Source organism: Capra hircus, chromosome 5 (genome assembly GCF_001704415.2).
Source record: "Capra hircus breed San Clemente chromosome 5, ASM170441v1, whole genome shotgun sequence".
Classification (NCBI taxonomy): Eukaryota; Metazoa; Chordata; class Mammalia; order Artiodactyla; family Bovidae; genus Capra; species Capra hircus.
In genome coordinates, this window is record NC_030812.1 from 74,759,888 (window position 1) to 74,786,410 (window position 26,523).

Sequence of the window (26,523 nt, forward strand, 5' to 3'; positions counted from 1 at the left end):
GGAGTTGGTGAAGGACAGGGAGGCCTGATGTGCTGCAGTCCATGGGGTTGCAAAGAGTTGGACACGACTGAACGACTGAACTGAACTGCACTGAATACAAGAAAGATGACCATCGTCATCCATGAGGCTCAGTTTTTTCTTTTTGAGACTTCCTTTAGTAAAAGACTAACTCCAAAGCTTCTCTGGTGGCTCCGTGGTAAAGAATCCACCTGCCAATTCAGGAGACACATGTTCCATCCCTGGTCCAGGAATACCCACAAGCTGTGGGGCAACTAAGCCTACAGGCCACAACCACTAAGCACACACACCATAGAGCCTGAGAGCCACAACTTCTGAGCCCACATGCCGCAAGTACGGAAACCTGCACACCGCACAAAAGAAGCCACTGCAAGGAGAAGCCCATGCCTGGTAACTAGAGAGCAGCCCCCATTCGCTGCAACTAGAGAAAAGCAAATGCAGCAACAAAGACCCAGCACAGCCATCAACAAATAAATACATAAACACTTTTAAAAAGTCTAACTCCAATGACCCATGAGTGATTCAGACCCTGTTTGGTTCTGCCTCATCATGGAACTGTTAATATTTAATGGAAGCAACACAAGCAGTGAAACCTGTTCACTAAAACCTGTTTGTAAGGCCTTCCTCATAAACTGCAGGACATCAGAACTTGAGCATTTTTGACTCACCGGATTCTGGTGCTTCACACAATTCAAATAGGTCCAACCACACTCCCTAATAAAATATGTCAAGGGCGTGCTTGGGGTTCAGAAAATGGGATGTCTCATTTGCCCACTAGAATGTACAGTTCATGGGATGGGAACCTGCCTGGCCCATTACACAGTATTTCCTCAATAAATATAGGAGTAGCCTTTTCCACGAAGTTTTTGAACTTACACTTGCCTCACATTTAAAGCAAAATGTTACTTGCTCCTTTCTCTGTTTTGCTTTATTTAAAACAACAAAACTCCTAAGTCTTCTATTCTTAAATTCTTCATCATATCCAGACCTAGTCTTCCTATATAGAGCCTTGGTTGCCTTATTCAGAACTAACAACTATATAAAAATTAGGGAAAAATTATTTTTTCTCCCAATACAAGGGGTCTGGGTTCAATCCCTGGTCAGGGAACTAGATCCCACATGTCGCAAACAAGACCAGGGGCAGACAAATAAATAAATATCTAAAAAATAAATAAAAGTTTCTATTTCTTATGAGATTGTTTCAGAAACATTTCAGACCCATGATACTGTATTTTCATTATGTATGCAAAACAGGTTTTACAGTAATCAATGCTATAGTATCATAGAGCATGACGTTGAGAATAATCTTCACCAAAGACCAGATGGGTCTTAAATGATATGACATTGCTTAATTTACTGCAGTCCAATACTGGTCTTCCATTTCATCTGTATTACAGTAGTAAAATGTACAAATAAAAGCATAAATATACCACAGTAAAAGTAAAATAAATAAGTACTGTGGTCAAGAAACCGTGGTCAAAGGCCCTCCATAGTTTCTTGACCTAGAGCTCCTCCCGGAGAAGATGATGGCACCCCACTCCAGTACTCTTGCCTGGAAAATCCCATGGATGGAGGAGCCTGGTGGGCTGCAGTCCATGAGGTCGTGAAGAGTCGGACACGACTGAGCGACTTCACTTTTACTTTCCACTTTTATGCATTGGAGAAGGAAATGGCAGCCCACTCCAGTGTTCTTGCCTGGAGAATCCCAGGGACGGTGGAGCCTGGTGGGCTGCCGTCTATGGGGTCGCACAGAGTTGGACACGACTGAAGCGACTTAGCAGCAGCAGCAGCAGCAGAGCTCCTCCAGGCTCCACCTGTGCCCCATTCCCACTCCAGCTCCTCAGGACACCTGTGCTTCCTCACCGCCCTGCCAGCTTTTCAGATGAATTCAGGAACCCTCCTGCAGCCCCTCATATCAGTCGTGAGCAACAGTGCAAGTAAGGTGAGTGTGTGATGTGTTTACATTTTTAAAGATAAAATTATAAATGCCAATAAACTAACAATATGTGAATCTTCAAGACAAGACTTTAAAATGTGTGAAATTATGAGTGCTATGTGACTGAAATTTGACAAAATATCCAAGACTGCTGACTATCATTGCACAGCTTTCATGTTCTGTTGAGGGGAAGGGATATTTATATAAATAATTGAAAACAGTGATTTTGCTAAAATGAAGGTAATAAAAGTTTACAAAATATAACTCATTTTTCTCCCATGTAAATACTACTTTCCCTTTAATAGATCACCTTGATTTGTTCAATCAAAATTATATTACTTCAACATTATCTTTAAAATGAAAAGATAAATTAGAATGAGAAAAATAAATCAAAATGACTTGAATTAAGCTGAATTTAAATGCTTTTGAAGATGTAATTAAATCATTTATTTTTATAAAGATAAGACTAATGCTTATCTAGTTTAATATCATTTACCTGCCAAAATAAATTACGGATGTAACATTACACTCATGTTTCATCTAAAGCTACCAATTTGAGAATGGTGTTTAACATGGTAAAAGTTTTGTAAAGTATTGTGGTCCTTTAAGACTATATGAATTCTATGATAATTTGGGAGAAATTGATACTTTTATTTTTCTCTCTTTTCCATTTTGTTGACATTTTCCATTACTTCTTTCAGAATGACTCAATTGCTTTATTTATACAGATCCTGTGGCTTTCTTGTGGACATTGTTTATAAGCATTTTATTATTGCTCTATCATGGAAAGATTGTTTCCAATTCTATTTCTAGGAAAGCCTTGCTATCCTACAGATAAACTATTGATTTTTGTGTTTATATCTTTTGTCAACTTTAGGCTTTAGCAAAACACTGTCAAAAAACTCCACTGAGCAGACAAAGCTTACTTTGCTGGATTTGCTGAAATAAGAAAGGAAAACACCCTTGCAGAATCTTAACCACCCAGACAGGAAGAGTGGAGTGATGGGTTTGAGGGTCTGACTGGGTGACAAGATTCTCAGACAAGTCTTGTGAGATTGGGAACTCCTTGGGAACTGGCAGAGACACAACTGGGAACTGTGAGACACAATAGCTTTATACTCATGTGCCTACAAGACCAAGTTCTGCTTGACAGTCTTGATAGTTCAGGTGCTTTTGCTAATTTATAGCTAATATTCAGGGCTAAGTATTTCAAAGAGCCAGACTTACCCTTTCATTTTTCTCAACCTTCACACAGTGACAATAATGTATCTTGGGGATGTATAGTTTCTAATCACGGGGAAAACCAAAACCATGTGGGTTTAAGCTCTCAGCCCCTCCTTCGTGACATCCATGTCACCCTAGGATGGAGATCACAACACCATTGTCTGCAAACAGAAGCGACTTCCATCTTCACTGCTTTTTGGTGAGCTGTGGATATATGCGAAGACTCTGCTGGCAGTTTTCCAGAATCTATTACTGTCAGATTTGCTACTTCTTTTTGCTCAAAGATCACTTATTGGATCACTTGAAGGGACAAAGTCCATTTCTCAGTATTTCTATTTTGGTGATGACATATATCTGAGCAAAGTGACATGGAATAATACTAAGAAAGACACGTCTCAGGGTTTGGAGTCCTGTATTCAGCAGGAGCTCATTGGAAAAGACCCAGATGCTGGGAGGGATCGGGGGCAGGAGGAGAAGGGGACGACAGAGGATGAGATGGCTGGATGGCATCACCGACTCGATGGACATGAGTTTGAGTGAACTCTGGGAGTTGGTGTTGGACAGGGAGGCCTGGTGTGCTGTGATTCATAGGGTCACAAAGAGTCGGACACAAACTGAGCGACTGAACTGAACTGAACTGAAGGGTGCCCAAGCTCTATTTCTGTGAAACATGGGCTACAAAGTTGCCAAGGGTTGTTATTGTTCAGGCAGACATCTTCATGTCTAGGTCTTGGGAGTTTTATTTTTCTGGCCACTTGACCCATTGTTCTGTCATTTACAAAGTACTTATTGCTTGATTCCAGTTACACAGAAAATCACCTTTCTTATTGCAATGAACTAGCATCAGAGGAAGCTGGTTGTCATTCAAACGAACACAGGTAAAAACAATAATTACACTGAACATGCACCTTAATCAAAAGACACACAAAGGAGTGACTCAAAGTATTGAAAGAAAAAATAAAGATGGGAAACATATACACGTTGTAGATAAGAGGCTTGAGTATCTGTTAATAATCTAGATTCTTAAGTAAGTGAAGAAGAAAGTGAGAATGCAAGGAGAGAACACAGGAGAGCAGGTCGAAAGAGGACCACCTGTCTCTGCTATTGGGAGCTAGCTTCTTGGGTCTTCTGGAGAAGTAGTCTCCTGGATGAGTCGTCATCTTAGTTGGTGTTCTGGGATTAGGTTTATGGCCCCTGAAAAAGTCACTATAAACTTCTTGAGGAGCCTGGCTTGAGATCTCTGGACCCTTTAACTTAAAGATGTATGCTCACTCCCGCTAAAAGTTGCGGGGGAGCAAATTTTAAGTAGAGACCAGGAGTAGCTCTGGAGATAGCTGGAGGCATTTGAGAAGCCGCAGAAATTCAGACCATGAAGATCAAGGTACAGTCCCAACAGATCTTAAAAGATAGTAAATTTATGAGAGTATGAACAAAAGATACCTAGATTTTTTTTGCTTGAGAAAAGTTGAAAATGTTAGTCATTCAGTTGTATTTGACTCTTTGCAACTCCACAGACTATAGCCTGCCAGGCTCATCTGTTCATGGGATTCTCCAGGAAAGAACAGTGGTGTGGGTTGCCATTTGTAAAAATTTAATGACCTATAATTAATAATTTATGCACATTTCCACAATGTAAGCATGTTATGATTAAACATGAACTTAAGTGTGATTGACCCTTACTGTCATATATTTCAAAGTCCTGCCTACCTCCTTGGATACATGAATGTGAAATTTAAAACATAACTTTAGAAAGTATTTGAAGCAGTATTAACTTCCCCCACTCAAAGAAAAAGAAACTCAAATTTCTTTAAAAAGTGTATAAAAAAAAAAAGTGTATCAATCTGATTGCCAGAGTGTGTTAATGGCCGAGAGAAGAGTATTCTAAAAAGATTCTGGGGGTTTCTCTGGTGGCTCAGTGGTAAAGAATCCACCTGGCAGTGCAGGAGGCATGAGTTCCAGCCTTGGTCTGGGAAGATCCCACACGCTGCAGAGCAACAGCCTGTGCCACAACTACTGTGCCTGTGCTCTAGAGCCCGGGAGCCACGACAAGAGAAGCCACCCTGCACCGCAGCTCGAAAAAAGCCCGCACGGCAATGGAGACCCAGCACAGCCATAAACGAATAAATAAAGAAAAATTTTTAAAAGATTCTGTGCTGTGCAGTAGGTTCTCGTTAATTATCTATTTTATTCATAATATCAACAGTGTATATATGACAATCCCAATCTCCCAAATCATTCCACCCTCTGTCCCCCCTGGTGACCAAAATGAGAAGGAAATCCAAAAAAAGAGGGGATAGATACATACAGCTGATTCACTTTGTTATACAGTAGAAATGAACAGAACACTGTAAGGCAATTAAAATAATTAGGCAATTAATTAATAATTTAAAAAAAAAACATGAGAAAAGAGATTCTGATCTCATGCCCCATTTAAACCCTACCTTAAAGACAGACCTCTCTCTCTAAAAAGAATGAGTCAGGTGAAAGCAGCAGTGGCCTTGAACCTGCTAAAATATTTTAGGTGGCTTGTACAGTCATGTAAGATAACACTTGTGAGTTTCTATATTGCACAAAAACAGCATGTCAAGGATTCAGGGTGGTCCAGTATCTCAGGCAATGATTTGTTATGTAAACAAACATCTGATGGGGAGACCTTGGTGTGGTTCCCAGGAACAGACTACTTAATCTTCCGAGTCTGTCATTTAGGAATTGCACTGTTGGGAAGACCTCTGAGGCCTTAACTGAGGCCTCAAGACTAATGTCTTAACTGTCTTCCTATGTGGCCTTGAATATCTCATCTCCAAGGCAACCAGTCATTCATACACACTCGTCTGCCATGGAGTTCATCACATCCTGCCAACACAGCCACATTATCAAGCTCTGCTGAATTACTTGCACAAACGTCCTCCCAGCTTGTACTTATAATGTGTGGTTTCTGAGTATAGAGAGGATGAAGTTGGACTAACAAAACTGCATTTTCAAAGCTTTAAAAGTTATTATCATATAAATGTCATTGAAAACAAACTAGAGAGAAGCAACCCCATTATTAGTGAGGAACCCCTAGCACCAAAAGTAGAGAGACCTCCCTCACAGAGCCATCCACACCCCAAGCTGAGAGGAGGCATCCCCACAACTTAAGAGGTGCCCCGAGTCCCCTGCCACAACTCGAGAGGAGCCCTCCACCGCAACTCGAGAGAAGCCACTGGCCACAACGAGAGAGTAGCTGCCGGACTTCGCACCTAGAAAGGAGCCTCTCTGAAGCACATAAAGACGAGCCTCCCACCACAACCAGAGAGGAGACAGCACACGGCAACTAGAGAGAATCCAACTCACCGCAACTACAGAGGTGACCCCTGTTGAAACTAGAGAAGAGCCCCATACTGCAACTATGTGCCACCGGCACATTGCAACTAGACAGGAACCACCCTGCACGTCGCTGCTAGAGAGGAGTCGCCCCAACACAACTTGAGAGGAGGGCCCACCGCAACTCGAGAGGAGCCCTATGCCGCAACACGAGAGGATCCCTCAGCCACAAAGACAGAGGAACTTCCCTGCCAGAGCTGGAGAGGATACCCCTGCCACAACTAGAGAGGAGCCTGTAGGACATTGCACCTAGAAAGGAGTCACTCTGCCACAAATAGAGATGAGCCCACTGAAGTAACTCAAGAGGAGCCCCTGAAAACTAGAGAGGACTAACCCTGTGAAAACTAGTGAGGAGCCCCCAGCACCAACAGTAGAGAGGACTGTCCACCCTGCGGACCTACCCCCACCACAACCTGAGAAGAGGCACCACTGCAATTTGAGAGCAGCCCTGAGTCACCTGCCACAAATCAAGAGGAGCTCTCCACCACAACTAGAGAGGGTCACTATGCCACCACAAGAGAGGAGCACCCAGACCACAATTAGAGAAGTGCAGCCTGCCACAACTAGAGAGGAACCCACACACCACGTCTGGAGAAGAGCCCCACCACACATTGCAATTATTGAGGACTATCCCTGCCCAATGCAACTAGAGAGGAGCCCCCCACCACAACTAGAGTGTTGACCACCCACCACAACTAGAGAGTTGAACCCCACCACAACTAGAGAGTAGCCCCTTGCCCATTGCAACTAGAGAGTAACCACTGCAACAACTCGAAGGAGCACCCCTCCCCCCCCCAATTAGAGAGGAACCTCTAGTACAATGCAACTAGAGTGGAGCCCCCAGCCACAACTACAGTGTTGACCAACTGCCACAACTAGAGCGTTGACCCAGCACAACTAGAGAGGAGCCTACACACCACATCTGTAGAAGAGCCCCTGCCCGCCCCCACTGCAACGACTGAGAAAAACCACTGCCCAATGCAACTAGAGAGGAACAGCCGAGTCTTCTGCTGCAACATGAGAGGAGCCCCTGGACACAATGACAGAGGATCCCCTCTGCCAAAACTGGAGAGGATCCCCCTGTCACCAGTAGAGTGGAATTCCCCTGGACATCACACCTAGAGATGAGCCCCTCAGCCACACATAGAGATAAGCCCTCTGAAGTAACTTGAGAGGAGGCCTTCACAACTAGAGAGGAGCAACCCCGCTAAAATTAGTGAGGAACCCCTAGCGACAAAGAGGACACCCCTGCAGAGGCCTCCCATCACAACCCGAGAGGAGGCACCACTGCAACTCCAGAGGAGCCCTGAGTCCTCTGCCACAATTCGAGAGGAGGACTCTGCTGCTACTCGAGAGAAGCCACTGGCCACAATGAGAGAAGATGCCTCTGGACACTGCACCGAGAGAGGAGCTACTCTGTGGCAAATACAGATGAGCCCCACCACAACAAGAGAGGAGCTCCCTGCACACTGCAATGAGATAGGACTCCCCTCAGACATCACAAATAAAAAACCTCCGACCATAACAAGAGAGGAGCCTCAGAGTTGAGGCTAGAGAGGAGCACCGCAACTAGAGAGGAGCTCACCGGTATACCACAACTAGAGAGGAGCTCACTGGTATACCGCAACTTGACAGGAGCCCCCCACCACAACTAGAGAGGAGCCCCCATGTCACAGCTAAAGAAGAGACCCTCTGCCACGACTAGAGAGTAGCCTCCAGCACATCACAACTATTAAGGAGCACATCATTACCAGAGAGGAGGCCCCCCACCACAACTCAAGAGGAGCACTCCACTACAACTCGAGAGGTGCCCCCGCACACGAGAACTAGAGTGGAGCCCCTCTACCACAACTACAGAGGAGTCACCACTGCCACAATGAGAGAGGAGCCTGCAAACCATAGCTAGACAGAAGCCCACCCATCACAACTACAGAGTTGACCCACACTGCAGCCGTAACTAGCGAGTAACCACCTGTACACTGCAACTAGATAGGAGCCACCCTGCTCATCGCTCCTAGAGAGGAGTCCCCCCAGCACAACTCGAGAGGAGGCACCACCACAACTCAATAGGAATCCTAAGTCCCCTGCCGCAACTCAAAGAGGAACCCCTAGTCCCGCGCCACAGCTTGAGAGGAGCCCTAGGCCACAAAAGTGGATGAGCTCCTGGCCACATCAACAGAGGAGCACCACCGCCAAAACCGGAGAGGATCCCCCTGCCACAACTGGAGTCGAGTACCCCTGGACATCACATGTAGAAATGAGCCCCTCTGTCACAAATAGAGATGAGCCCCCTGAAGTAACTCAAGAGGAGCACCTCTCAGCTAGAGAGGAGAAACCACACTAACATTAGCGAGGAACACCTAGCACCGAAAGTAGAGAAGACGCCACCCCACGGAGCCCCCACCACAACCCAAGAGGAGGCACCACCGCAACTTGACAGCAGCCCCAAGTTCCCTGCCATAACTTGAGAGGAGCTCTCCACCGCAACTCGAGAGAAGCCACTGGCTACAATGACAGAGGCTCCCCCAACCCCCCTCTCCCACCCCCCCCCCACCCGGACAGTGCACCTAGAGATGAGACCCTCTACTGCAAATAGGGATAAGGCCCCACTACAACTAGTCAGGAGACCCCCTGCACATCTCAGTGAGAGAGGAGTCCCCTCAGACATCACAGCTGGAGAAGAGAACCCCACCACAACTAGAGAGGAGCCCACTAGCACGCCACAACTGGAAAGAAGCCCCCACAATACAGCTAGCGAGGAATCCTCCTCCACAACTCAAGAGGAGCCTGCACTAGAACATGAGAGGAGCCCCCTGCTGCAACTTGAGAGGAGCCCACCTCCACAACTACAGAGTAGCCTCCCACCTCAACTTGAGAGGAGCCCTCGACCACTAGAGAGGAGCCCCCCACCACTAGACAGCAGATCCCCACCACAACTAGAGTAGCCCCTATGAACATGGCCACAAGAGAGGAGGACACCCACATACTGCAATTAGAGAGAGGCTCCCCGCTACCACTAGAGAGGAGCCCCTCATACCACAGATAAAGAGGAGGCCACCTGCCGTGACTAGAGAGTAGCCTCCAGCTCATCACAACTATTAAGGAGCACCTCTGCACATCACTACCAGAGAGGAGGGCCCCCACCACATTCAAGAAGAGCACTCGTCCACAACTTGAGAGGTGCCCCCTGCACACCACAACTCGGGTGAAGCCCCCTCACAACTACAGAGGAGCCCCCCAGCCACAACGAGAGAGGAGCCTGCCCAGCACAATTACAGAGTTGACCCCTGCTGTGGCTAGAGTGGAGCTCCATGCCACTAGAGAGTAGCCACACTCACATTGCAAGTAGACAGGAGTCACTGTGTACCTCACTGCTAGAGAGGAGTCTTTCTACCACAACTCAAGGGAGGCTTGACTACAACTGCAGAGGAACAGCGAGTCCCATGCCTCAAATTGAGTTACACCAAGTCCCCTGCTGCAACTCGAGAGGAATCCATACACTGCCGCATCCCCCGCTGCAACTCGAGGAGCACCCCCCCTGCCCTCGCCCCACTGCAACTGCAGAGGAGCCTGCACACCACATCTGGAGAAGATCCCCTCACCACACAGCAAATATTGAGGAACACCACTATCAAATGCAACTAGAGAGGAACCACCGCTCCCCTGCTACAACTCTGGAGGAACCCCGAACCCCTTGTCACAACTCAAGAGGGACCCTGAGTCTCCTGCCACAACTCGAGAGGAGCCCTATGTCAGAACACAAGAGGAGCCATCGGCAACAATGACAGAGGGGGCCTTGCAACAGAACTGGGGAGTAAATCCCTACCATAGCTAGAGAGGAGCCTCCAGGACATCGCACATACAGAGGAGGCCCTCTGGGACAAATATAGACGAGCCCCCTGAAGTAACTCGAGAGGAGCCCCACACAGCTAGAGAGGATCAACCCTGCTAAAATTAATGAGGAACCCCTAGAGCCAAAAGTAGAGAAGACCCCTCACTGAGGAGCCCCCCACCCCCAACAACCTCAGGAGGAGGCACAACCGCCACCGAAGAGGAGGCCCTTGTTCCCTGCTGCAACACGAATGAAGCCCTCCCCTGCAATTCGAGAGAAGCCACCAGCCACAATGAGAGAGGAGCTTCCCTTACATCACATCTAGAGAGGAGGCCCTCCACTGCAAACAGAGATGAGACCCCCTGCACATCGCAGTGAGAGAGGGGTCCCCCCAGACACCACAACTAGAGAAGAGCACCCAACCGCAACTGGAGAGGAGCCTGCACACTGCAACTAGAGAGGAGCCCACTAGCACACCACAACTAGAAAGGACCCCCCATACCACAGCGAGAGAGGAGTCCCATGCCACAACCAGTGAGTAGCCACCCGCACATCACTGCTAGAGAAGGGTTGGCCCAACACAACTCGAGAGGTGGCCCCACTGCAACCCCAGAGGAACCCCCTGTCCTGCAATGCAACTCGAGAGGAACCCCAAGTTCCCTGCTGCAATTCAAGAGGAACCCCAGTCTCCCACCACAACTTGAGTGGAGCCCCATGCCGCAACATAAGAGAAGCCCCTGGCCACAGTGACAGAGGAGTCCCCACGACAGAACTGGAGAGGATCCCCCTGACACAACTAGAGAGGATTCCCCCCCACACCCCAGGACACCACACCTACAGAGGAGCCCCTTTGCCAAAAAGAGATGAGCTCCCTGAAGTAACTCGAGAGAAGCCCCTCACAACTAGAGGGGAGCAACATAATAAAATTAGTAAGAAACCCATAGCGCCAAAAGTAGAGAAGACCCCTCACAGCAGAGGCACCCTCACCACAAACCCAAGAGGAGGTGCAATTGCCACTTGAGAGGTGGCCCGAGTCCCCTGCCATACTCGAGAGGAGCCCTCCGCCGCAAACAGAGATGAGACCCCGACACAACTAGAGAGGAACACCCATGCACATCACAATGAGAGAGGAGTCCCCTAAGACATCACAACTAGAGAAGAGCACCCCACCACAACTAGACAGGCACCCACACACTGCAACTAGATTGTAGCCCACCAGTGCACAGCAGCTAGAAAAAGCCCCCACACTACAACTAGAGAGGAATCCCCCGCCACAACTAGAGAGGAGCCCCCTGGACATTGCAATGATAGAGGAGTCCCTTCAGACATCACAACTAGAGAAGTGTCCCCCACCACAACTAGAGAGGAGCCCCCTGGACACTGCGCATAGAGAAGAGCCCCTGCACAGCAAATAAAGAGGAGTCCCCCACCACAACTAAAGAGGAGCCCCCCCCCAATGGAATTTGAGAGGAGCCCCCTGCTGCAACTTGAGAGGAGTCCCAAGCCAGCGCAGATATTGGAGAGGAGCCTCCCACCACAACTAGAGAGGAACCCACCTGCCAAAACTTGAGAGTGTCCCCCTGCCCCAATAAGAGAGGACCTCCCTCCCCAACATTGCACCTAGACATGATCTCCTCCAATGTCAACAGGTATGAGCCACCTGCCGCAATTCAAGTGGAGCCCCCCACTACAACTAGAGAGTAGGCCCCAAGCTAAAACTAGAGAGTAGCCCCCCTGAACACTGTTACTAGAGAGGAGCACACCCACACATTGCAATTAGACAGAAGCCCCCTGCCACAACTAGAGAGGAACCCTGCATGCCACAACTAAAGAGGAGGCCCACTGCCACATCATGAGAGTAGCCTCTTGCTCATCACAACTGGAGAGGAATACCCCAGCACATTGCTACCAGAGAGGATCCCCCTCGCGACAATTTGAGAGGAGCACTCCACCGCAAATCCAGAGGTGCCCCCCACACACTGCAATTAGAGAAAAGCCCCCCTCCCCAACGAGAGGCCCACCCACCACAACTAAGAAATGACCCCCAGTGCAACTAGAGAGGAGCCTCATGCCACAGCTAGAGTAGCCACTTGCACATCACAACTAGACAGGAGCCACCGTGGCCACAATGACAGAGGAGCCCCTCGCCAAAACTGGAGAGGAACCCCCCCACCACAAGTAGAGAGGATCCCCCTGGGACATTGCACCTAGAGAGGAGCCCCTCTGCTGCAAATGCAGATGAGGTCCCTGACATGAGATGAGCCACCACACAACGAGAGAGGAGCAACCCCATGAAAACTAGTGAGGAGCCCCAGTGCCAAAAGTAGAGAGGATCCCCCACGCTGAGACTCCCCCCACGCTGCCTCGCCTAGAGGAGGCACCACCGCAACTCAAGAGGAGCGCTGAGTCCTCTGCTGCAACTCGTGTGGAGCCCTCTACTGCAACTTGAGAGAAGCCCCATGCCAAACAAATGAGAGAGGAGCACAACTGTAGAACTGGACAGTGTCCCCCTGGCACAACTAGAGAGGAGCTGCCTGGACATCGGACCTAAGGAGGATCCCCTTCACTGCAAATAGAGACAAGCCCGCTGCTGCAACTAGAGTGGAGCCCCCCACAACTAGAGGCGCAACCTCTCCACATAGAGAGTAGACCCCAAGATACAACTGGAGAGTAGCCCCCAACACTGCCACTAGAGAGGAGCATACCTGCACATCGCAATTAGGCAGAAGCCCCCTGCAGCAAGTAGAGAAGAGCCCCCCACACCACAACTAAAGAGGAGGCCCCCAGCCACAACTAGAGAGTAGCCTGCACATTGCAACTAGAGAGAAGCACCCCTCCTCCCCCGCAACCTAACTAGAGTGGAGACAGCCCCCGCCCCCGCCAACAACTAGAGAGCCTATGACGCAATTCCAGAGAAGCCCACAGCCACAATGAGAGAGGAGCCCACGTGCCAAAACTGGAGAATGTCACCCCGCCACAACTAGAAAGGAATCCCCCGCACATCGCACCTAGAGAAGATCACCTCTGCTGCAAACAGAGGAGCCTCCAGCCGCAACTTGAGTGGAGCCTCCCATCACAAATACACAGGAGCAACCTCAGCACAACTCGAGAGCAGAACCCAAGCCGCAACTAGAGAGTAGCCTCCATGAACATCGTTCCTAGAGAGGAGCACACCCACACATCACAATTAGACAGAAGCCCCCTGCCACAACTAGAGAGGAGCCCTCCACCCCACAACTAAAGAGAAGGCCCCCTGCCACAACTAGAGAGTAGCTTCCTGCACATTGCAACTGGGAAGGAGTGCCCCTGCACATCCCTACCAGAGAGGAATCCCTCACCACAATTCAAGAGGTGCCCCCCAACACTGCAACTAGAGAAGAGCCCCTCACCATAACTACTAGAGAGGAGCCTTCATACCACAACTAGAAGGGAACTCACCCACCACAACTAAGTGTTGATCCGCACACCAACAGGAGAGGAGCCCCATCGTGCAGCTAGAGTAACCACTCGCACATCGCAACTAGACAGGAGCCGCCCTGCACATCACTGCTAGAGAGGAGTCACCCCAAGACAACTCAAAAGGAGGCCGTACCACAACTCAGGAGGAACCCCGAATCCCTCCATAACTTGAGAGAAACCCCTAGTCCCCCGCTGCAACTTGAGAGGAACCCCAAGACCCCTGCCGCCACTCGAGAGGAATCAAGACTCTGGCGCAACTTAAGCCCTTTGCTGTAACATGAGAAGAGACCCCAGCCACAAAGACAGAGGAGCTCCCCTGCAAGAGCTGGAGAGGATCAGCAGCCCACCATAACTAGAAAGGAGCTCCCAGGACACATCACACCTAGAAAGGAGTCACTGCCGCAAATGGAGATGAGCCCACTGAAGTAACTTGAGAGGAGTGCAGTGAAAAGCCCACCTGGACACATGTAGAAAGGAAGCCCCTGCACATCACAACTAGAGAGGAGCCCCCCAGCACTACTAGAGAGGAGCCCCCCAACCATAAATAGAGATGAGCTGACAAATTGCAACTAGAGAGGAACCCCCCCCCCCGCCCCTGTCAAATTCAACTAGACAGGATTTCCCATACCACAACTAGAGGACCCCCCCAGGCACAGCGCAACTAGAGAGGAGCACCCCAGCACATCACATCTAGAGAGGAGCCCAACCGTCACATCTAGAGAGTTGAACAACTGCCACAACTATAGAGGAGCCCCAGACCAATTAGACAGTAGCCACCTGCACATCATTACTGAAGAGGAGCCACCCCACTGCAATTCAAGAGGAACCCCGAGTTCCCTGCTGTAACTCAAGAGGAGCCCCCTGCCACATCTAGGGAGGAGCCCACACACGGCAACTAGTGAAAAGCCCACCCAGATATCGCATGTAGAAAGGAGGCCCCTGCACACCACAACTAGAGAGAAGCCTTCCCCTTTCCTGGCACACCACAACTAGAGAGGAGCCCCCCACCATTATTAGAGATGAGCCCCCCCACCCACAAATAGAGATGAGCTGACAAACTGCAACTAGAGAGGAGCTCCCCCTTCCCTGCATACTGCAACTAGACAGGATTTCCCATGCCACAACTAGAGAGGACCCCCCAGGCACAACACAACTAGAGAGGATTTGATTTCTGTTTGACTCTTCTGCCCATAGGGATTCTCCAGGCAAGAATATTGGAGTGGGTTGCCATGCCCTTCTTCAGGGGAACTTTCCAACCTAGGAATCGAACCAGGGTCCCCTGCATTGCAGGTGGGATTCTTTGCCAGCTGAGCTACCAGGGAAGTCCCAAACAGTACCCTAAATAACAGTAATCTCTAAAGTAGTAAATACAGTTTAAGTAAAACAACATAAAATATTCATAATTGGTTGAAGTCTCTTCCCTTGAAAGTTTTGTAACAATCAAGAATTCTATTATAATTCAACAGTTGATAGTTACTTATTTTAAATAAACACTAATAGTTTTGAAATCACATCCTATTATAAAAGCAACATATATTTTCAAGTAAATACATATATTAAACATAAAACATTTAAAACTAAGAAACTTAGGAAAAAAGGGTTAGAATGTCTCATTTGCAACTATGTGATTTATTTCCTGAAGTTAGCTTATGGTTACATATCATACTTCTAGGATATTCATTTCATTCCATACTAAAAAATTTCATTCAGCATACATTCACACAATGTTTATTTTGTGACATATTCATGAAATTTATGGATATATGGCAGGGACTGAATTATTTTTGAAATAAGGGGGTACATAGATGCCAGGCATTGACTTAAGATAAATGCTATTCTCATTTGAAGGAGGACCAAAGACTAAAAGACCTGCTTCATTGATTCCAAAACTAAAATCAAATACAGAATTGCTAACTCTCATGTTAAATGCTTCTTCTAGTTCATGCTTCCTAAATCATACTTAAATTACCATTAAAAAAATTTTTTTTGGTATTATTTGCATGATGCTTTTTGTGTTCTTAATGAAATTCTAATTATTTTTAAAATAATAAATGTTCCCTAACCTAATGAACTTGAACTCATTTCTTTATAGAAATATTTTACTGCAAAGTGAGCCTAAAATAACATTTCACTATTTAGAGGGTATAAATAAAAATTGAGCATTTATTTTCTTCTACTTTCCTGGTTTTCAGACAATTATAAAGAAAAGATGTCAAGCCCAGTGTCACTTAAATTAAAACTGAAATATACATTAAGCTATTTATTTACTAGAAATTAATTAAGTCACTTTTATTTAAGGTACTTTATGACAGGCTATACAGTCAGCAAAAACAAAATCGGGAGCTGACTGTGGCTCAGATCACGAACTCCTTGTTGACAAACTCAGACTGAAATTGAAGAAAGTAGGGAAATCCACTAGACCATTCAGGTATGACCTAAACCAAATCCCTTATGATTATACAGTGGAAGTGAGAAATAGATTTAAGGGCCTAGATCTGATAGACAGAGTACCTGATGAACTACGGAAGGAGGTTCGTGACATTGTACAGGAGACAGGGATCAAGACCATCCCCATGGAAAAAAAATGCAAAAAAGCAAAATGGCTGTCTGGAGAGGCCTTACAAATAGCTGTGAAAAGAAGAGAAGTGAAAGGCACAGGAGAAAAGGAAAGATATAAGCATCTGAATGCAGAGTTCCAAAGAATAGCAAGAAGAGAGAAGAAAGCCTTCCTCAGCGATTAATGCAGAGAAATAAAGGAAAACAATAGAATGGAAAAGACTAGAGATCTCTTCAGAAAAATTAGAGATACCAAAGGAACATTTCATGCAAAGATGGGCTCAATAAAGGACAAAAATGGTATGGACTTAACAGAAGCAAAAGATATTAAGAAGAGGTGGCAAGAACACACAGAAGAACTGTACAGAAAAGATCTTCACGACCCAGATAATCACGATGGTGTGATCACTCACCTAGAGCCAGACACCCTGGAATGCGAAGTCGAGTGGGCCTTAGAAAGCATCACTACGAACAAAGCTAGTGGAGGTGATGGAATTCCAGTTGAGCTATTTCAAATCCTTAAAGATGATGCTGTGAAAGTGCTGCATTCAATATGGCAGCAAATTTGGAAAACTCAGCAGTGGCCACAGGACTGGAAAAGGTCAGTTTTCATTCCCTTCCCAAGGAATGCTCAAACTACTGCACAATTGCATGCATCTCACACACTTTCCTGGTGGCTCAGACGGTAAGTGTCTGTCTACAATGCGGGAGACCCGGGTTCAATCTCTGGGTTGGGAAGAGCTCCTGGAGAAAGAAATGGCAACCCACTCCAGTATTCTTGCCTGGAAAATCCCATGGACGGAGGAGCCTGGTAGGCTATAGTCCACGGGGTCGCAAAGAGTTGGACATGACTGAGCGACTTCACTTTCACACAGTAGTAAAGTAATGCTCAAAATCCTCCAAGCCAGGCTTCAGCAATACATGAACCATGAACTTCCAGATGTTCAAGCTGGTTTTCGAAAAGGCAGAGGAACCAGAGATCAAATCGCCAACATCCGCTGGATCATCGAAAAAGCAAGAGTTCCAGAAAAACATCTATTTCTGCTTTATTGACTATGCCAAAGCCTTTGACTGTGTGGATCACAATAAACTGGAAAATTCTGAAAGAGATGGGAATACCAGACCACCTGACCTGCCTCTTGAGAAACCTATATGCAGGTCAGGCAGCAACAGTTAGAACTGGACATTGAACAACAGACTGGTTCCAAATAGGAAAAGGAGTACGTTAAGGATGTATATTGTTACCCTGCATACTTAACCTATATGCAGAATACACCATGAGAAAACACTGGGCTGGAAGAAGCACAAGCTGGAATCAAGATTGCCAGGAGAAATATCAATCACCTCAGATATGCAGATGACACCACCCTTATGGCAAAAAGTGAATAGGAACTAACAAGCCTCTTGATGAAAGAGAGGACAGTGAAAAAGTTGGCTTAAAGCTCCACATTCAGAAAACTAAGATCATGGCATCACTTCATGGCAAATAGATGGGGAAAGTGTCAGACTTTATTCTTTTGGGCTCCAAAATCACTGCAGATGGTGACAGCAGCCATGAAATTAAAAGACGCTTTTTCCTTGGAAGGAGTTATGACCAACCTAGATAGGATATTGAAAAGCAGAGATATTACTTTGCCAGCGAAGGTCCATCTAGTCAAGGCTGTGGTTTTACCAGTGGTCATGTATGGCTGTGAGAGTTGGACTGTGAAGAAAGCTGAGTGCCGAAGAATTGATGCTTTTGAACTGTGGTGTTAGAGAAGACTCTTGTGAGCCCCTTGGACTGCAAGGAGATCCAACCAGTCCACTCTAAAGGAGATCAGTCCTAGGTGTTCATTGGAAGGACTGATCCTGAAACTCCAATACTCTGCCCACCTCATGCGAAGAGTTGACTCATTGGAAAAGACCCTGATGCTGGGAGGGATTGGGGGCAGGACGAGAAGGGGATGACAAGAGAATGAGATGGGTGGATGGCATCACTGACTCGATGCACATGAGTTTGGGTGAACTCCAGGAGTTGGTGATGGACAGGGAGGCCCGGCGTGCTGCAACTCATGGGGTCGCAAAGAGTCGGAGACGACTGAGCGAGTGAACTGAACTGATGAAAGGCTAAGCACATTCCTGAAATAACTTTAATAAGAAGAAACCAGAAAGCTAATATAATTTCTCTTTCTGAAATGACATGCTATGCTTAAACTCAGGAATAAGTGTATCAATGTTTCCAAATAATTTAAATACAGAGATGCATTAGAAAAGATTTCTAGGTATCCACTAAAAGAATATTTAAATAATATGTGAGGAAACACAGGACATTGGAACTTTACTAATGGTATATACAAATAATACACTGTGTCTATAGAATTTCATATAAGGTAGAAAAAGTTCAAAAGATATATTATCGGGCATAAAAAAATTATGAACCAAATCTTTTTATGATATTCTTTAAAATAATCCCACTTATAGACTTTAATAACTGCAAGGTCCCAAAGGCTCTGTAGCTTACCAATACTTTTAAAAAAGTTATTCTTTAATTGGAAGAAAATTGCTTTACAATGTTTTCTTGGTTTCTGCTGAATAATAATGCAATTCAGCCATAATTATACACATATCATCTCCCTAAGCATTACTTTCTAATAAATAATTCAGTTGTTTGTTTTTTAAAAAGTTAAATATATGTACTTCTTCGGTAACTCTTGAAAAATATTCAAAATACATAAAACTTCAGCATGTTCCTAAAAGCAATGCTTTAGAGTACCTTTTAATTCATAGCATTTCAAATGATCTCTTAAAACAGTGGGGACTCTCCACTTAAAAATGAATTAGCACAATGATTTCCTTAACTGATGGGGTGGAATAATTTCCCCATTATTGCCAGACTACATTAGAGGAAAAAAGTTTTTTGTCTCAGAAATATGCCTAAAAACTAAAAGTATTGCACAGATGGCATCAGATAAGAAATTTGTTTTCCCTAAATTACATATTTTCGGGGGAATTTTGATTTCTCCATTATAAAATAATAATTTGTTCAAGTGTGCTTTCTTGTCTAATTTGAAAAAAAAGAAGTGTCAGTAAAAATATTTGTCTCACAGTCTGTTACAACTAAAGAGTCAATCTACTTTATAAGCACTGAATAGAATACAAACTGGCCCCAAAGAGTGTGTACAACACAAGACTTTGTATTTATTACTCAGGGCTACACTTATAATTTGTACTTGTGCACAATTTTATATTTGCAAATAGAGTATTTTCCAAATTCACTCCTTATTTGAAACCCAGATAACCATGATCCAACACTGAAAACAGTTCACAGTTGAAAAATTTACACATGTCAAACTGGATTAAAAAATGAATTCTATTCACAGTTCTAAGTTTACATGTCAAAGTTAACATATCCAAATAATACTTCTCTGTAAGGGAATGACAACTCAAATGAATGTACTCCAAATAGTAGACACAGAATCCAAAATTAATCCCCCTAAATCATACCCAAACATTTGTTACCTAATCTACAAAATAAGACTAGATCAAATAATTTATAAACTTCCTTTAAATTCTAACTTTTGGGGGATAATGGGATCAAACACCAGCTATGTTTAGTTTTTATGTGACTTTGCAAGTCATTTGTTTTTAATGTCTCAGAAAAGATGTTATTTAAAATATCTTAGCAAAGAAATTATTTCCTACAAGTCTTATGAAGTTTATTGAAAAATCTCCTTTAGTAACTTTGATGGGTTAAAAAATGCTCCACAAATAGTTAGAACTTGAAACCTGTAAATATGACCTTATATGGAGAGTCTCTGCAGACATAATTAAGTTAAAGATCTAGACATGCAATTATCCTGAATTAGGATGGGCTTTAATCCAAGGAGAAAGAACTGTCATTATAAGAGAAGGAAGACAGAGAGGAAGGCCATGTGAAGACAGAGGCAGATACTGGAGTAATCCATCTATAAACCAAGGAATACCATGGACTGCAGAAAGCGAGAGGCGTGGAATGGATTCTCTTTTGGAGCCTCCAAAAGCAGCTAACACTGGTGACATGTTAATTTTAGGCATCTAGCCTCCAGATCTGTGAAAGTTTTTTTAAGCCACCTAATTAGTGGTAATCTGTTATGGCCGCCATAGGAAACTAATACAGTAACGTATTTCAGAAAGAAAATCCAATTTAAAAGGTATTATCATCAACACAATTTATCTTTGGCCATCATATGCTTCACATGAGGAACAGTGAAAGCTCATCATCATTTCTAGATTTTTAACAAAAATCCACAACTTGATTCCTAGATAAACACAGAAGAGCCTCTATTTTACAACATTTACTTATCTGAGTCTATTTTACTTATGATTAAAATTATATTTACTAAAATGTTAAACAACTTTTCAATCAACAATATTACCTAATTGCAAATATTTTAAAAGACTTTGCTAATTTTTCTGAAGAGAATTAATAAATAAGTTTTAGTATTATAAAGCATGCTCAGTTTTCTTAAACCTGTATATAAAAAGCTTCTAAGCTTTCTGAGTGGCAAACAATGTTAAAGAAATATGATAGCTATAATTTTATTTTTCCCATTTTTATTTAAGCTTATGGAGCAAGTCTTAAATTTTCTTCAGTTCTTTACCATTTAACTTCCTTAGGTTTATATATATACATATATATAAACATATATATATACACATACATATATATGTGTGTGTATGTATTTAAAATACATATTTTAAATACATATTTAAATATGCATATTTAAAAAACATATTTCAGATAGTTAAAACAAAAAATCTGATGTGATCTGAGGGTCCCCAGAGTGTCTAAAAGAAATTCCAAAATTTCTACTTAGTTTTCATTATAGAAATAGTCTAAATAATAAGTCTATTTTTAGAGTTCAAGATATCCCTGATATTACCACATGAACCTCTGAATGTCTTGACTATTAGGCCATTGAAAAGTCTTGTTCAGAAAGATATAAAAGGTTAGGAAGTTCACAATTGCATAGCAACCCAGCTCACAAACAAGTCTGGATGTGGGTGGCAGAGGTATATTAAGCCTATAAATAACATAGGGTAAAATGAAGTAACGAAATTCTAGCAGCTTCTGAGGTACTGTAACAGTAAATAAACATATGAAAAACATTAAATTCCAGAAAATTGACTTTGATTTTAATGAGTCAGCAATACTCCAACCAGCAAATATATAGACTGGAACTAACAAATATTTCACAATTTCATATCTTTGAAAAACTCTTTTCCACACATAGAATGTATAGTGTCTATTATCTGCTAGCAGGTATTTATGAGCATAAGTAAATTTCCAAACTAAAAATACAGAGACTAAAGTTATCACAAAAAACTGAATTCTCCGTTTCCAAACTAAGCAAAGAAAAGCCCTGATTTTGTTAAGAGACAGCAGGTGAGGAAAGGAAAAAAAGAGAGTAAAAGAGAAAAAGTAGAACAGCTGAGGAAAGTGTAGACAGGCTTCATGACTACTCCGGTCACCAATAACAATTCCACCATTAACTGCCACAAAAGCACAGAATAGAAACATGAGAAGAATGTAGGGCCAAGTCAAAAGTAAAAGCATACTCAAGTTCTTAAAGGACATGGAATAAGCCAAAAGAAACTGAAGAATTTTCCTGAATTCTGAAAATGGTCCTTTAATAGGGGCAGGCCTCTCTTCTTTCTTCTTCTGTAGCTCAGTTTTCCAAGCTTCAGTCAACTTTTGTGCAATGACATTTCCTGCACAGAAGATAGCCCAGATGATATTTGTTTGACGAAACATGAAGCCACAAAATCCAAGCAAGGCTGAAGTTTTATGATTTCCATAAAGACACATCAAGTAGGCAAAAAGAGTAAAAAACATGGATCCTGCTTCTGTATAATAAAGGAAGTTAAAAAAATAGAGTGTGGGAAATATTGCTAATGTTAATGTTGACAAAATTCTCTGGATACATGAGGAAGCCTATGAAAAGAGAAAATACAGTTCACAATAAAACCAACAGGCTATTTCTGCAGAGCTAAGGGAGAGATTTACTAAGGGAAAAAACCAAACAAACCAAAAACTGCCTGAGTTCTACATAAATAAAATTATTCAATATTAATCTTTGGAAAAATACAGTATATATTTATGAGGGAACTTTCTGATACTTTTTAGTTACACCTAGCAATTTGGAAGCCAATAAAACAATACATATGTGTGTCAAAGCTTCTACTGCCTATTAGACTGAATCATTCAACAAATAGTTAAGGAGTTACTGTGGGCAAGACTATGAAGTCAATTCTATAGAGAACATGGGCATGAATGGGACACAGTGCAAGTGGTTCCATTTCAGTGAGCCTTCCATAAGCATGCACTTGGCCATCATCACCAATTTCTAGTGCAGTCTCAAAACTCTGCACCAGAGAGAATTTAAATACATATATAACATTTATACCACCACACACAATGATCTTACTATTCTGTGATGAAATTACAGGGATCTTCCTGAAAATAGTGGGGCTCAGCTAAAGTTAAACATCTTCTTTTGGCCTGATAATCTATTTCAGAATTTGAAAGTACTCTTATTTCCTTGAATTCTATCTTCCAGTTAATCTAAATTACCAAGCCAGATCATGCCATTCCTTTGATTAAAATTAAGGGCTTTCCATCACCTACTAGGTAAAATTTAGAATACTTTCCATGACATAAAAAGGATATTCATGACTTCTCTCCTACCTACTTCTGTAGCCTCACATCCCTGTACTTTATAATCTTATAGTTACAAATAGCAATTTCCTGTATCTTGTTGCTCCATGTCTTTCTACAATTCCTCATGTTATTTCTGTCAGAATTCATTCCTATTCTACAGCCCTATCTGTCATCAAGATTCAGATCAGGTATGATCTTCCTGATATGTGAAGTCTTACCCAATGCAACCAACAGCTTTCCTTCCCAGTCAGGCTGCAACAAGTGCTCTTCTGCTCCTTCTCTGTATTCTTGTAGTGTTTTACAGCTATTGTTATCCCACAATTTACACTACTGGAATCATTTAAGTTAAAACTATTATAGTTAATATTTACTGATTCCTTACAATTACATCCGGCAATATTCTAGGAACTTCCCATTTATTAAGCTCTTTTATGCTTCAGGATAGTCCTGTGAGGTTGAGTCTATATTTTCCCCATTTAACAAATGAAAACATAGAGTCACTAAGGGGTAACCTGCCCAAAGTAACACAATTAGTAAGTGGACAAAATTCAAACCCACATAATTCACCTCCAGGGTCTGCATTCTTAAATCATAAAAAACTGCACAGGTAACATCTGTTCCCCCTAATGAAGACAAGTTTTATAAGAAAAAGACGGCTTCACTTACCTCTGTAGTCTCAGTGCTTAACACACAGAATAAGCTCAATAAATATTTACTGAACTGACTTAATTCATGGAAATTTATATATTTTATAAATAAATTAGTTTTTCAAATATTTAAACACAAACATCTTCTAAAACGGGGGTAGAAGACTTGCTTTAACTTTACAAAATATATACAATTATCGTTAAAAACACTTTCCACAAAATTTCATAAATTCACCATAATTGTGGACCTTCCTGTACATAAATTATTCTGGAAACAAACCTTGTGTCTGGGTTGCACTTTGCGGAGAAGCAAGTATAGTAAATAGAAGTTGCCAACACTGAAGAGAAGGTTAACAAATCGGAGCATTCCAATGGAGCAGACAACATGTTCTGACCATCCAAAGATCCAACTGGCAGGTTTGACCACTCCAACTGACAGCAGGTATAAGCCAGGTAATGTAGTAATCATGGGGTCCCACTTAAAAACAAAAGGTCAACAACGAAGCAAAAGCAAGAAACAGATTATATTGATAAGACTGACACAGAAATGTCATCTTTACCAACAATCAGGCATCTCTGGGAAGTTATCCTATGACAGTTAAATGAGTCCTTTTAACATCAGGGCAAATCAGACACTTTCTCTAAAGAAGTCTTCCTTATTGTCTTTGGTATTTGCTTTCTGACTGTTAAAGTATCAGCAACCAGCAGTCAACAACTTAAACTCAGTTTCCAAGACATCCTCTTTGGAGGGCCTGTCTTTTGGTGATTAAATTGCAAACGCTACAGTTTTAAAAAGCCTGGAAATACCTGCTGGAACTCTGATGGGTACGAAGAGAAAAATAAAGAGATTAAAGCACAGGGTCCATAATGACAACTACAATATACTGAGCCAATACTCTGTATTTAATCCTGTAACAAGCCCTATAATAGATACTGTGTACCATAATTTTCAGATGAGTAATCAGAAACTCAGAAAATTTCCAAGCCACATGAATAGTAAACATTAATACCGAGTTTTAAAACCAGGTTTTTCTATAATTATAAACTATATTTAACCATACTCTACAATGCCTTCTCCCAAAGGATTTTTATATCCATATCTGCATATGCTGCTGCTGTTGTTTAGGCACTAAGTCCTCTCTGACTATTTGTGACCCCACAGACAGTAAGCAGCCTGGCAGGCTACTCTGCCCATGGGATTTCTTCCCAGGCAAAAATACTAGCCTGGGTTGCCATTTCCAAATACATATTCAAACACTTCACTGGTTGACAGTTTATCCAGTTTGCAGAAGGTTGTTAAAAACACCAAGGGTGGAACTAACATATCTTGTCACTTCTTAGTGGCTGAAGATACCCCAGCCCCCTCCTATCCCACTCTCAAAATACACAGTGAGATGCTTGACAGGTGACCGAATGTGAAATTTTTTTTATTTCCTAGGAGCAATCCAACGCCTCTAATTCTGGAACTGGCAAAGAAAAACTAGGATAGCTTTCATTAGTTGCCAAAAAGAGGGGCAATAACTTAGCTCCCCATTAGTTAATCTCCCAGAGGATGTCTTGCTAGGAGACAAATCTGCCATTTATGCACTCATTCAGCAAATATTTTACAGATCTCAGAGGAACAAAAAATTACCCAGTTCCTTTCCTGTTTGGAGTGAAGGGAGCTAAGGATAAAGACGGAGGAAATTAGCGCTGGGGCCAGATCTTTCCTTTCTAGCCAGTGTGAGCGTGCAGACAGGTTGGGGACCCCACCTGCGAGAGAGAGAAATGGCCCTCACAGTAGCGCTGCGCCTGCGGCAGGTGGAAGATCTCGTCCATGTAGGGCTCTCGCAGGGCCCGGCTGAAAGCAGAGAAAAGGAGGCAGGACACTAAAAAAGTACAGCTCAGGGCAGCCGAGAAATAGTAACCCTCCAGCTGAGCCATTCCTGCCCCCATAGCCAAGGACCTAGGCCCGGAAAATCTGTGCAGAAGTCTCAAGTCCGCAAAGCCGAGTTTGACACTCGGGATCGAAATGGGCGCGCAAAGCGGGACTCGCCGGAGGGATCTGAGCACAGCCGGAAGACAAAGGATGCCGGGAGAGCGCGGACGCGGAGCTTCCGGAAGGGTCGGGTTCACTGTTTCCTGAGTGACGAATTTAGGTAACGGACAGGGCTCTTACTCTGTCAATCACGTTGCACAGGGCGCACTGAGTGGTCAGAGCAACCGGAAGAGGCCGACCTCGGCGATGAGGGCCACTGACTTGAGCAGTTTGATGCTTTGAGATGAAAGTAGTTCCAAGTAGATTTTCCTGAAGATCTATTGTCGGCCGTTTTCGTGCTGTTTCCACCTCTTACCATCAGGAGGCGGCATTTTTCCATGTTTGCAATCCCCAAACTAAAAATTTGTGCATTTCCCCCGCCCTGGTTATTTTTCTTTTCTCTCAAGTGATCTGAATTACTAAAACGTTCAGGTCCAAGGCGTTTGATTTCGTCAACTTTGGAGGATGGGAGGAGGAGCTTAGGTTGTGAAAGGAAAGATGGAGACGTTCACATTTAAAACTTGAAGGTCCAAAGAGATCCTTCACTATTCAGCGAATTTAGTACTAAGTAATTTTTCAAAATGTGAATACTCTGAACCAGGATTAATTTATATCAGCATTCACAGTGCATTCAGGCAAATTGTAGTACGCTATGGGAGTTGGGGAAAGTGTTTTAGAAATTGGGGCGTTTTAGTTGAAAGGAAAGCGTCTCTGTGCCAAGTTTGATGATTAGCATCTCTGCAGAAGCGTAATGTTTTCTTAACAAATAACAAGCATCTTAATGGGTGATAT

General features: G+C 43.8%; 1 protein-coding gene across 3 annotated transcripts; it reads right to left on the minus strand.

The window, feature by feature from the left end:
- Positions 19,541-25,936, minus strand: ALG10 (ALG10, alpha-1,2-glucosyltransferase). 3 transcript variants are annotated; one of them, XM_005680680.3, is made up of 3 exons: positions 25,467-25,936; positions 23,995-24,192; positions 19,541-22,341 (listed from the first exon to the last, which is right to left on the minus strand). In XM_005680680.3, exons 1-3 carry the CDS (start codon positions 25,647-25,649, stop codon positions 21,286-21,288), a joined length of 1,437 nt encoding a protein of 478 aa, XP_005680737.1. In that variant the 5' UTR covers positions 25,650-25,936; the 3' UTR covers positions 19,541-21,285. The 3 variants fall into 3 exon arrangements, with proteins under 3 accessions (XP_005680737.1, XP_013819574.1, XP_013819575.1); XM_013964120.2 differs by having other exon boundaries at positions 25,493-25,611; XM_013964121.2 differs by having other exon boundaries at positions 21,672-22,118; positions 25,467-25,794.